The sequence below is a fragment of the Falco rusticolus genome, chromosome 11 (assembly GCF_015220075.1).
Source record: "Falco rusticolus isolate bFalRus1 chromosome 11, bFalRus1.pri, whole genome shotgun sequence".
NCBI classification, from domain to species: Eukaryota; Metazoa; Chordata; class Aves; order Falconiformes; family Falconidae; genus Falco; species Falco rusticolus.
In genome coordinates this window covers 10,594,574-10,607,240 of record NC_051197.1, presented here as the reverse complement: position 1 = coordinate 10,607,240, position 12,667 = coordinate 10,594,574, and the positions used below count along the sequence as shown (strand labels likewise).

Sequence of the window (12,667 nt, the reverse complement as noted above, 5' to 3'; positions counted from 1 at the left end):
TGTGCAATGATTAGCTGTGTTTTACAGATGAGAAGCTAGAGATGTGCAGAAGGGAATCTCTTTCTGCATCTGCAGTTTTGAAACAACAGGATCCTGAATCCAGCATTACATTTGCCTGGGGCTGGGAGATACAAAAGCCTAAGTGCCCTTTGATGTGTCAGCAGGCTTCCCAGGACCAGAGTGGGACAGGCTATGGTTTTTGAAGGTGAAGCGAAATAATGACTAAAATGATGAACTAAAAAGTCACTACATTTTGGATGGGTAACACCAAAATGTGACATTGCCTATGGAAAGCTGAAGCTCATGGAGTTCCATGGAGCTCACGGAGCACTGATGGTGGAGGGGGTTGGAGAAGCACAACTAAAACAAAATCAAAAAAAAGCCTTGACAGATGTGGGCCTCCTGCGGCTGCTTGTGTCCTGCCTCACCTGCAGAGTCTCTGCCTTTGCCTCACCCAGCGTGGTGAGAAGCCCTACCAGCCTTTGCAGTCTGGCCCATGTGTCTAGTCTTGGGTTTTTTTCTTGATTGACAAGTAAAGGACCCTCGTGCTTTAGTGAGTGGATAATGGCTGCCTTGATGTCATTTATTGAAGCTTTGGAATAGCTGTGCTTTCTAATTACTTTTTCCTGCCTGCCTGAAGAGCACCTTTTGCTTTCAGATTAACTTCTTGCTGTTTCTTTGAACTTGTGCCTCTGTACTCCAAGCACCCTGGGTTTTGTGAGATCAAGGCAGGCTTGGTTAAGGTAACAGGCAAGTAGTGATCAAGGTGGTTTTTTCCTTTTCTGCACACAAACGTGCCAGGTTTTCTAATTAGACTGTGTGTGGCACAATCAGCAGACTTAGGGTCCTTGTGCCTTCAAAAGAGACTCTCCAAGAAGAACAAGTTAGTAGGCTGCCTTTGAAGGGGAAAAGACTTCTTCCTGATGTTCAGAGGGGCATTGGTAACGTCCAGCATGTGCATTCATATGCACAGCACATGTATTTTGAACACGTGCAGTGGCCTCTCTGCTCTGGGAAGCAGGGAGATTTTTGGTCTGCGTGATAGATGCTTCCTGTGTGAGTGCAGTTTTACAATTCAAACTGAAAGGGATGATTTACTCCAGACAGCCAAATGTCCTGGACAGAAATAGCAAAGTCCAGATCCAGACTGACATTCTCCACTTTAGTGGGATAGTGGTTTGCCCGAGTGTAAATCAGTAACAGTCACATTGTTCTTACTGAATATATAGAATCACCAGAGCTTTTAAAATGCTAATTCACTGTAGTTTAGTTGTGGCATGGAGGAAAGCCCCAAGGTTTTCCTGAATGCAGATAGGAAATTCAGGGATGGATGATAATCTGGAATTTGCAGCATCCTTATTGTCCAGAGCAATGGGGCAGGAGTTGTCCTTGGGCTTTGTGCAGCACTGAACACACCAGGCAGGCTGATAAACTGGCATCCTCTCTTCTAAGGTTTCTATCCTGCCCCTCTATTTCAGGCATTGAGTGAAGCTGCTGGTGGTCTCCTCAGGGATGGTGGCTTTCTTCTGGAAAAAATCAGTCAGGAGGGAAATCTAGGGGTCACCCCTACCCAGCTGAAGGGTGTATTGCTTGCACTTAAAAACTGCAAAGGTGCAACACCATCCCTGTCTAGACAGGCTTATTTTTCCTCCCTCTTTTTTTTCTTTTCTTTTTTCTTAAGGTTTTCCTTAATTTCTAACGGGTATCCTCTCGGACCGCAACTGAAGCCTACCACTTCCTTCCCTACCTTTTCTGATCACAGAAAAGACTCCCTTCTTCAGAAGAACTTTCTGCAAATTTGCAGATTGCTCTCATATTTCCCTTTTCTGAGACTAGAACAACCGCAGCCTTTTCAGGCTCCTCCTGCACTTCCCATTTTCAAGGTCTCTGATAGTGCTGGTCGCTTTTCTCACCTCCTGACACATTTGAGACTAGGTACTCAAAACAGGGCACAGTCCTGCAGCTGTGGAAAGAGGAAAGATATCTTGATACATGTGATGGCTTATGCCTGGTGATGCACCCCAGGATGTAGCAGAGCTATTTAGCAGCTGCACATGAGGTTGCTCCAGCAGCTGAGGACTAAAGAAGACCTGGGCACAACCTCTTTCCATGCTAGAAATCAATTCTTTTTTTTTGCTTGCACACAAGCATTGCTCAGAGCAAACTGCAAAACCCTGGTGTAAAGCAGGACAACTTATTTGGGGGACAAGAGGGCTGAACTGGTGCAGCCCATTACCCACAGAGTTATTCCTGGAGGCCGAGCTCTGCTTGGACTCGCCAGTGCCCAGTAAATGAGATGTTTCGTGGTCCGGTGTGACTGTGACAAGAGGCATTTTGTGCTAGTGGAGTTTCTCTCCTCTCCCCAGCTGTCTGTTTATTCCAGACTTGTCAGAACTGCATGGCTGGTCCCCCGGTGAAAAATTTGGTGCAAGCAGCCAAAGGATTTAGAAGTTATTAGGAAAAAAAAAAAAAAAAAAAAAGAGAGAGAGAGAACAGCAGCATAATTCTGCTTTCTTCAGAAATAAAGCTTAAAACAGATGAAAGGTATTTGTCTTGACTCTCTGCAGGCTCTACCTTGGCAGCCAGCTGGAGAGACTTTGGGAAAGCAATTCCAGAAGCCTAGAGCTCAGCGTCAGAAAAACCTGCCGCTGGGACAGCTGAGCCCCTCACTGCAATCCGCTGCCCTCTGCTTCTTGGCAGTTTCAGGTTTTTTAGTGTTTTTTGGAGTCAAAAGTCCCCCCGTAGCTTGATCTGCTTCCTGTGCAGGATGGCAAATAATTGCCTACAAATGGCAAACAAATTCCTTGCCTGGCAGTCCAGGTTGTGGCAATGAGTTTTTTTCTTTCTGTTTTATTGCTGCAGAGACTCATAAATGAGCCCCGTGCCCCCAGAAACGCAATTGCTAGCAGACTGAAAGGGGACAAAAATAAACAAGGATGACAAACCAGGTATCACAGCTTTGGAGTACAACTTGGAGGCTGGCTTGTAGCAGCTGAGTGTCTGCAGCACGGCTGCTTTGGATGAGGCTGCTTTGGATGAGGCTCTGCTTTGGAGTTCACCTGCACTCAGTTACTCATGTCCCTACTGAAGGCTGTGGACAGAACCTGAACGTTTCAAAAATCTCTGGCCCACACCTTTTGCTTTTTGAGGCTCTTTCTTCTGTGACTGTAGATGCCACTGAGTATGCCAACCCTCCTGGATTTCTTCCATGACAATCCCAGGGTAGTGAGGGGCATAAGGACATTTTTTCATCAGGGTGCTAGACCTGGAGGCTGAAAACTTGAGTGCAATTTCTCTGTGAGTGGGATGAAGGTGCTGGAGTGTCCATCCTCAGAGATCTTCAAAGCTCAACCAGACAAAGCCCAGAGCAAACTGATTTAATCTTTGAAGTTGGCCCTGCTTGGAGCATGGGGTTGGACCAGAGACCTCCAGAGGTCCCTCCTTACCTAAATGAGCCTGTGATTGCTGGCATGGTTTGGTCTCCATCGCTGGAAGAAGAAGTCACCTTCCTAATTCTGCATTATCCATCCACTAAAATCATAGAGCAGAAAGTCAAAAATAAAATACCCAATCCCTTTTTTCAAGGCTGGGAAAATTGTTGTGCTTGTCAGACATTTCATTTTTTATGACATTTTCACTGAATTTTTTCCTTGAAAATGTTATTGCTTTTTAGTTTGATTGAAAAGCCTACTTTCAGAGAGGAGAAGTTCTCAATAGCCATCTTGATAATGCTTTCTGCGTTTTCTGTGTTGGCTTTTTTTTGTTTTGGGTTTTGTTTTGTTTTTTTTTCCTAAAACCCGAACGATTAAAAGCACTCATTACAAATGCTGAAAATCCCTCACGGTCTGCCTTTTTGGAACCCTGCAAAATGAGTACAACGGATATTTCTGAGTTATTTGGGTTATTTTTTTCCACAAAATAGCTTTTCCCCTTTATTTTTTAAGTCCTTCCATTCAGGCTGTAAGCTTTTCAGGGCAAAAATTGCCTCTTTAACAATGTCATTTTCCAGCTCCCACTTCACCAAGGTTTTCAATTTGGATGGGAGCTCTAAGTCAGATAATCATTCAAGACCACAATGTCTCTGGCTCAAAGCAGTGCTGACCATTTTAGGTCACAACTCCAAACTAAGACTTTCAGTCTATTAAAGAGCAAAGTTTCAAGGTTGCTTTTTCCCCAGTAGCTGAGTTTGCTGGTACCCTCCTTGTTTTGTAAACCATTATTAAAAAATAATTTTTTTTTTCAGGGAGATGCTGAAAGTTCTCTGCTTTTCATGAATTGCAGCTATCAGAAATTATTATCTTAGTGCCTAAGAGATCTGTCATGTCTGTCCCTTCCCTTAACAATTACAAACATGTATCACGTTGATGAATTTAGATGGTCATTTAAAGGCAAACTGCTTGTCCTACTTTTTGCTTCTTATTGATTGTCATGTAATTAACTGATTCATTTCATTAATATAATCCAGGGTGTCTGTAACCCACTTAATCAGCAGAGCCTGATCAGAAAACTAGGGTTTAATTAGACTGAGCTAATTGCCCCAATGAAATGATGTTTCCTCTGTCCTAAGCCATTACTTATAGGAGCCAGAGGTTTTTTTTTTCTATCGAGATTTAATCAGGGGCAGAGAGAATAATATTTTGCCTCTTGCCAAAGGAAGAGCTTCTCTAAGCAAAGACAAAGCAGCCGGGAAGAGCAGTCACACAGTTAGAGGTGACACATCCCTTATTAGCTGAGCAATATCATGGTTTGCCCACCCAGTGAGTCCAGGTGTGTTTAAGGTTGCATGGTCCATGCTGTGAGCTCCCAAGCTGGTCCTGGAGCTCACTGGAGCCATACACGACCTAAGGCAACTTGGTACCATAGTGGAAGGTCTGGGAAGGCCTGCCTGCTACCACAAAAATAATTTGAAACCCCTGTTGCCTGTGTGTTATACTCAATGCCTGCCAGTCCCACTTTAAATTGAGATGCTGAAGTGTTTGGGGACCACGTGTGCTTCTGAAGGCGTCTTCCAAGGGATGCTCCTCCATCATCCATCAAGATGGTTTCCTCAAACCCAGATGTCATGGTAGAGAGCACCTTTGTTGCCAGCCAGCCTCACTTCTGGCCCTTGGAAGTTGTATAAATGACAGAAATCATATGCAGGGGCCAGACTATTCACACAGGGCAGCCAGCGCTTTGTCTCTGCAGGGCTCAGACAGCAGGGAGGGAAGCAATTCCTTCTGCCCTGGAGAAAAACCCATTCGCAGAAAAGTCTTTCTTGGTCATTCAAGCTGATAAGCAAATATTTTTAAATGCACTGGAGGGTGCTGGGTAGCTTAACTGCTTAGAAAGTAAGTGTGTGTATAAGTGTATGTATATATTCTGTCTTTCGGCTTTCACACCCAGACTGACTGTGGTGGGTGTCTCTGTAGATCAGAAAAGTGACGATGGAGGTAGCTGTTATGGGAAGATGGCTGCAATCGTATTTATTTCAGTCGTGGTCCTGCAACTGGATTTGCATAAAGGCATATGAGCAGCACCCCTGAATGCAGCCCCAAAGAATTCTGGTGGTGGTGCTGCATAAGTGGTGAGGACCCACTAGAATCAGGGGCTGACCCTGGTCCCTAAGGCTGAGATCTGCCCTTAGATTTGTTCTGCAGCTCTTTGAGTGCCCTGTAAATGTCTGAGCTTGGCAAGGAAAATGGCATCTGATTGTAAATTTCTTGCAAAAAATGAACCTTCAGCAGGGCTAAACCAATTTGCGAAATCAAGCTGAATCTAGGAAGCCATTTCAGCCTCCCTTTAAGGAATGAGGAATGTGTTTCTGGAAGTGCTATCACAGCTTGACTCTGATGTTTCCTAAAACCAGGCTTTTTAGTGTTTGCAGGTTGTGTTGTTGGCTGGCCTGTGCCTATAAAGGTGAGGGAGATGACTGGCTAATTAGCTTTTAAACAAAATAGAACATTTTGCTTTGCATCAAATGAAATATTTCGGGTTGCTGAGTCAGACTTATACATGTTTAAAAACATTTTAGCAAAAAAAACTACATTAGAAGCAAAGGTGGTGCAGGGGGAAAGTACCCCATGGGGATAGCCTTCCTCTGGAATGAAGGGCTGGCTCTTGAAAGTAGGCCCATGGAGTGACAAAAGCCTGAAGCACTGAAGTTGCTGATGTTTTTTCTCACAGTGGCAGGTGAGATTTGTAGGTGAGTGATGTTAAAACCAGGTTGGTGGGTAAGCCTCTGCTTCCAGGTACCCTTCAGCCAGTGCCATGAGCCTGAAGAGGAATCAGCTGTTTAATGTTGAATTAGTGATTAGTTCTGGATGCAGCAACAACGTGAAAGGAGAAAGGCTGGGGCTTTGCCTCTGGAGGAGGTTGGGGCATTATCTGGATGCCACTTTTCTTCCTGCTTCCCTGCTCATCCCATGTCCTTTTCCTTCTCTGTGCCACTGGACCCTTCTCCACCTCATGGATTTCAAGCCATGTCATGTGGCTCAGCACAGTGCAGAGGGCTCTGCCCTCAAGGGAAGGGCATCTTGATTTCCAGCACGGGGCAAGGAGGCACTTGGTGAGGAACACATGGAATCCATGAGTAAGGAAGTGAGTGTGCAGCATTTCTGGGGCACAGAGCTCCCTGGAGTAGTGGCAGTGGAGATTTTTCCCTGCTCCTTTTGCCTTTGCTGCTTTAAGGAAATAGGATTTTGTGAGGTTTTTGGTTTTTTGGTTTTTTTTAAATAAACAAGATTAGCAAAGATTTATTTTTCTCTCTTCTAATAGTAATAAGGATTAGGTACCACTGGGTCTAGAGGGACAGCAGTCATAAATGAATCAAAAGAAACTGTGAAATCTAGTATGTAACGTGTGATGGTGAATGGCTCCTAGACCAAAGCAGGCAGCGGCCGCCCAGCTGTGCCACCCCGCTGCGGGATAGAAGAGCTGTGCCTTCAGGTGTGCTCGCCACGCAGCGGGGTTGAAGCCAAGGTAGGTGCTGTACAGCTGAGATGGCAGGTACTGCAGGGATGGCTGGGTGGGATGTGGGTCAGCCCCACAGCCCTTGCCACCAGGCACAGCTGTAAGTGCTTGAGTGCTGTGTGAGTGGGAAGGGCATTGGCCACCCAACTCTCATCACGCTGGGCTCCTGACTCCATTTGCTTTCAGGTGATATTCATGCAAATGTGCCAAAAGCAGCAGCAGTGCTGGGATCCTTGCTGCTGAACCTCTGCCTCTGTCCAGCATGCAGCCTGGCTGCATGTCAAATGGCACCTGAACCTCCAGAAAGTAAAAAGATTTTTGTCCCTGAAGGTAATATTTTTGAAGCACTTAATGTTTCCTCCCTCAGTAAGTGGACGGGCAGTTGAGCTGTCTCTGGTGGTGATGAAAGGGGATCACAATTCCAGCTGACAGCAACTTTGTATGATCGTACTCAGTTTCCCTCTCGTGGTTTGCAAAGGAATTAACTGGGAAGATATTTAATTACTTTCCCAGCTGAATAAGGCCAAGCTATGCTGGCATGCAGAGGTTTTCATCCCGCAGCCCTGGTAGCATCAGAGCTTCACCTGAGAAGATCCAGGTAGCACCACCGAATTTTGTTAAAGCTGTAGCTCTCCCTTCTTATGGTTACAGATTTTCACCTCTGGTTTTCATTGTGGAATGGCTGAAGCTGTTAGATGAGGTCTCCTTCCATCAGGAGATATTTTCTCAAATTATCTCTCCCTCATGCTGTTTCCTACCTGCTACAAGGGTAACAAGCTCTCTTGGGCAGGACCTGTCCTTATTCCTGCCTGCAAAGACCTGGACATAAGGCCCCAATTCCTGCAAAGAAGACCTGGGTAAAAGCCCCAATTCCTGCAACACATTTCTGAAAAGTTTTTTTATGGGGAATCAGGGAGGGCCTGAGCTCTGTCTCAGAGGAAGATTTTTGGCATCCTCCCCTCTGCTTGCTCGTACTGGAGGGATTCAGCATCCTGCAGAGATGGCAGGGAAATCACAGGATTATTCCCTATGATGATTATCTTGTGCTCTCTCAGGGCTGTATAAATGGGAGCTGATTACAGCTAGAAAAAAAGTAAATTGTGTAATTAGAAAGGGGGAAGAGGGGAGGACTTAAACCTCTGCCTGAAGGTGTCAGTTTGGAGAGAAGAGTGGAAAAGAGAATGTTGAGTGGCATCGTGCTGGGACCCACAGAACGGGAAAGAGCAATTGCTGACCTTGTCCCTGGCTGCTTCTGCTGCCTCAGGCAAGCCCCTTGTCTTCCCCTTTGGAGAAAGAATGAAATATTTTTCTGCTGTATCTCTTTGCCTGTTTCTTTGGGAAGGAAGGGGAACTCTCGTGCATGTCCAGCTTGCCCCAGGCTTGCAGCGTGGTTGGCTTAGGAGCAGGCTGTCCATGCTCAGGCGTTAGCATCACCCCAAATTTCCCTCTCGGACTTGTCACGAATGGTTAGAAAAGAAAAGCTATTGCAGGGTGGAGTTCTGAGCAGTTCTGTGTTGGGTGTAAGATGACCAAGATCCCTCTTGTTGGTTTACATGGAGCAGGAAAGGGCATTTTGCCTCCCCTTCCTCTTATTTTTACCCAGCCTGGTGTTGGCTAGAAAACATGTCTGTTCCTGTCGCAGGCCAAAAATCATGCAGCAGAATTGCTCTCAAAGCCACGGTGAGGGAGAGTATTAATGCAAACATTATTAATGCCGGGGAAAATAGCCAATTACCTTCCTACAGAACCACTCTCTGCTCAGTGGACCAGTAAGTATAATATGTAACATTTGCCAGTGAGCTCTGAAAGCACTTTGGGAATACAATACTGATAAATGGATTTGGATTTGAAAAAGACGGGGGGGGGGGCGGGGGGGGGGGGCGGGGGAAGTAAATTTAAGGTACTCGACATTCAGGAAGTGTAAAAGGCTGTAGGGAATCTGTGCCCACTTATAACTCAAGTCCTACAGATGCAAGAATTTGGCTTTGTCTTACATCCACTCTATTTTATGTTTTGTAGATGTGTAACTGCATTAACAGATGTTTAATAAACTGAATAGAAAAATAGAATGTAACTTGAGGTAAGGATACTGCCAAAGGGGCTTCTTGTGTTTTTTGATGTTTAAGAAGGTCAGTTGTACATCTGGAAGTGATCAAAGTAAGTTTTTACATGTCATTTATTTCCCAGGCTTACCAGTGAGACAACCAACAAAGGGGAAGTCCATCCTTCCCTTTCTCCTTTCCTCCTTGGAGGAAGAAGGAAAGACTAAGTCCTTTTTTAAGAGCTGCAAGGGCATAGCACATTGACTAGTTTGCTCTGCTGGATTTCACTCCCTGCCTGCCCCCATGTGCTCCTTGGATGGCATCTGGAGATTTAATGAGTCTCCCAAGATTTATTAACACTGTCAACTGCTGATGCCTCTGGGAACCCATGGGCTCCAGAGGACCTCCTCTGAGGCCTGTGAGAGGCACATCTTGGTATCGCAAGCTGTGTGGGAATCTCATCTTGAGGGTGCCTTCCCTGCCTGCTGGTAGAGGAGTTAACAGTGTGTATCAGAGGGCTTGGCTTATTTCATGGAGTTGTTTGGGGTTTCTCCTGTGTAGTGAGGAGAATTTAGCTGGGTGTCTCCAAAATGCTGTGATTTTGCAGTTTGTAAAGCCTCTCCTTTAAATGGCTTGGTGAGCACCAGTACTCATTTATCATGTCAGCTGTGATCCATGAAACAGGAACAGTTTTGCTCTTTCCCGAGGACTAGCCTGCCCTTCTCTTTCAAGGAAAACAAATCTACGCTCAAACTGCTGCTACTCTGAGTTTGCTTTTCACCCCAGCACCACTCTAAATATCCTTTAGGATGTACCAAAGGGATTGCCTTTATGTTCTGTGAGGGCACAAACAGCTGCTCAGTACACAGTCAGGGCTTTAGGGTCAGCTCTACTCGAACAGTTAAGTATGTAAAATAACATAAAACTGGAAAAGCATCACTCTGTTTTGAAACGTGACTGTAAAGGCATGTCCCTCCCCACGGCTTGCCTTCCTGGGCGCCAAGGGGCACCCGCCTGCGTTTGTCACAGCACCCAGTGATTTAATTCCTGCTGCCAGAGGTCAGGGCAGCCACGGGGCTCTGCCCTCTGAACCTGGGTCTCACTTCACCTCAGGCTCTTGTCCTCGCACCTTTGTGCCGACACGGCGCCCGCCCGCCCGCCAGACACCCGCACGTAGCACCAGCAGGGCCCGAGGGCCACGGCCTGCCCCCCACCGAGCAACCTCGGGGAGGCCAGGCCCCGGGGGAGGGCTGCCTCGGTGCAGGGCCCGGCCCCCCGGCCCGCAGCTCGGCCGCGCCCTCGCTCCTCCCGCCGCGGAGCCCCGAGCGGGTCGATACGGCTCGGCGCTCGCTCGGCCGTGCCTGTTGCCGTGGCGAAGAGGCGGGGCGGAGCCCGCCCGGCGCCTTTCCCGCCTGCAGCGCGGCGCGCGCGAACCGCTCCGCGCGCGGCACGTTACCGCCGGCCGTCTGCCCTGCCCCGTGAGGCGATGGTGAGTGCGGGGCGGGCGGGGGCGCCGGGCCGGGCTGAGGGGCTGGGCTGAGGGGCTGCGCGGTGTTCCCCCCGGCCCCGCTGTCCCCTCAGCGTGTGTGTGCTGTGCCCCTCTTCCAGAGGAGGAGCCTGGCTCCCAGTCAGCTGGCCAAGAGAAAAGCGGGCGGCGGCGAGGAGGAGGAGGAAGAGGAGGAAGGCTGGCATCCCCCGACGGTGAGTGAGGGGCCCTGGGACTCGGCGGCGGAGGGAACGCCCGCCACCCTCGGCGTTGAGGCCGGCCTCGCCCAGGCGGGGCTGGGGCGGGCTCGGCCCCGTGTGACTGCCGGAGCCCCTGCAGCCGGGGGCGGGGCGGGGGGCCGGGACCCGCCGCTGCCCAGTCAGTCCCAGGTGCCTGATCGGGGGTTGTTATCGCCCCCGCCTTCTGGGGATTGAGGACCAGGCTCTAAGTTTATGCTGTTTTCACTAGCTGGGAGAAAACTTATGTCAGGTCATGTAGTCAGTAGAAACTTCATTGTGTGCGTGTGATGCTTCGTGGGTTATGGAACAAACTATCCCTGGGAGAGCTTCCAAGTGTTTGTGAGAGGGCTGGTAACTAGGAATAGGTAGATGTTCAAGACAAAACAGAATGTTGTCATGCTATGTACTGTGTGATACAGGTTAAAGAGTCTCACCTAGCGCTTCCTGTGTCAAATCCCTTTTTCTGTGCCAGCAGGTAGTTAAAACCATGCCTCAATCTGAAGACGACTGTGATAAATCAGGAAACATATCAAATGACTTCATGCCACTTGCTAAGTGCCTGAAATTTAGGTTTCAGTGTGAAGCCTTTTCACCTGTGCAACAGCAGATGCTGTGGGAGCCTCAGGGGACTTTCATGTAGTTTGTTCTGTGCTTCTGACCCTTCCTTTTTTTTTTTTCTTCTGCTTTTTTTGTTTTTTAGGGGAGGAGTGGGACAGGACAAATCTTAGCACAGACAAAGCTGCCTTTTTAGGTTAGAAAGTGGTAGCTACCTTAGCTAGGAGAATTTTTTAACCTTTATGCAGGTTAAACTTTAGGGCATGGTGACCTTTGTGGTGTTGCAGGCTCTGCCCTGTGGTGAGGTGGGGGTGAGTAATGATTGTGTCTGTTCAGAGATGCTCAGCTGGCTGGGTGGATTGTCTGTGTGGTTAGGTGCTTACTGAGTGTGACAGCAATGCATCTATCTTCTGGTCTCGCCAAATGCCCTTGAGTTGGTTTGTCTTGATGCTGTTTTTCAGACTCGGAAGAGACAGAAGCCTGTCAGCGAGACAGAGGGTGGAGAATGTTACAGGTCGCCTTTCCGGAAACCCTTGGCTCAGTTGACCAATAGACCTCACTGCCTGGATAGCAGTCAACATGTAAGTGGGTGTTACTGCTGGCACACTGTAGCTGGTGGGTTGTGTATGGAGCTCGTTCATCAAGGGAGTCCAAATGCTTCCATGGACCCTTTTAATCAGAGGTGTTATGGAAGTGACATACACACAGAGTCTTTAGGAGAGGCTTTTGCTAGCTCCAGCCATTTAATGTTGAAGGACGTGTGGTGCGGGAATGTTCTATAATCGAAATCCTGAATAAGAGAGTTCTGTGGAGCCTAGGTGAGGGACAGTGCCCAGGGGCATGGGTAGCTTTCCACGCAGATGGCTCAAGTGCTGTCTGCTTGCCCAGTTTGGTCTGGGCTTCCACTTGCTGGAGACCAGGTGCTGGACTGGCTGGGTGCTTGCTGATCCAGCATGGTTGTTCCTACGGTGGTAACCCAGTTCCTTTACAGGAAGTCAATTGCCTGACTGAATTACCAAGGCGGGGGAAGCAATAGCATTTAAAGAAGTGAATAATGCCAGTGGATTTAAGAAGGGGAGTTAAGAAAAATCGATTTTACACATTAGAAAACCCAAAGGAAAATAGTTTTGAAAAGTGGAGTTGTGGGGGGAATTGTGCAGGTTTGTTACTTTCTTTCTTTTGGATATTCTTGAAAATATTTGGAGTTGAAGCTTGAATAGATGGACTGTCAGCACCTGGCAAAATTAACTTCTCAAAAAATGTTCTGGGCTTGCCTTCTTGAGCAGTCTGTGATTTTAGACTTCTTAAGTATGTTTTCTTTCTGAATTCCTAGGAGGCTTTTATCCGCAGCATTTTGTCCAAACCCTTCAAAGTCCCCATTCCAAATTATAAAG

At 47.6% G+C, this 12,667-nt stretch overlaps 1 protein-coding gene across 3 annotated transcripts in view; it reads left to right on the top strand.

The window, feature by feature from the left end:
* Window positions 1-10,349: 10,349 nt before the first annotated feature.
* Window positions 10,350-12,667, top strand: part of RAD54L (RAD54 like) — a 23,513-nt gene continuing 21,195 nt past the window's right edge. For 2 of the 3 annotated variants that reach the window (XM_037403792.1, XM_037403791.1), the window contains exons 1-4: window positions 10,350-10,482; window positions 10,602-10,694; window positions 11,735-11,854; window positions 12,607-12,667. In XM_037403792.1, coding sequence (XP_037259689.1) covers window positions 10,480-10,482; window positions 10,602-10,694; window positions 11,735-11,854; window positions 12,607-12,667 — 277 coding nt within the window. In that variant the 5' untranslated portion in view covers window positions 10,350-10,479. The remainder of the gene's footprint in view (window positions 10,483-10,601; window positions 10,695-11,734; window positions 11,855-12,606) is intronic. The other variant, XM_037403793.1, reaches the window with a different exon arrangement.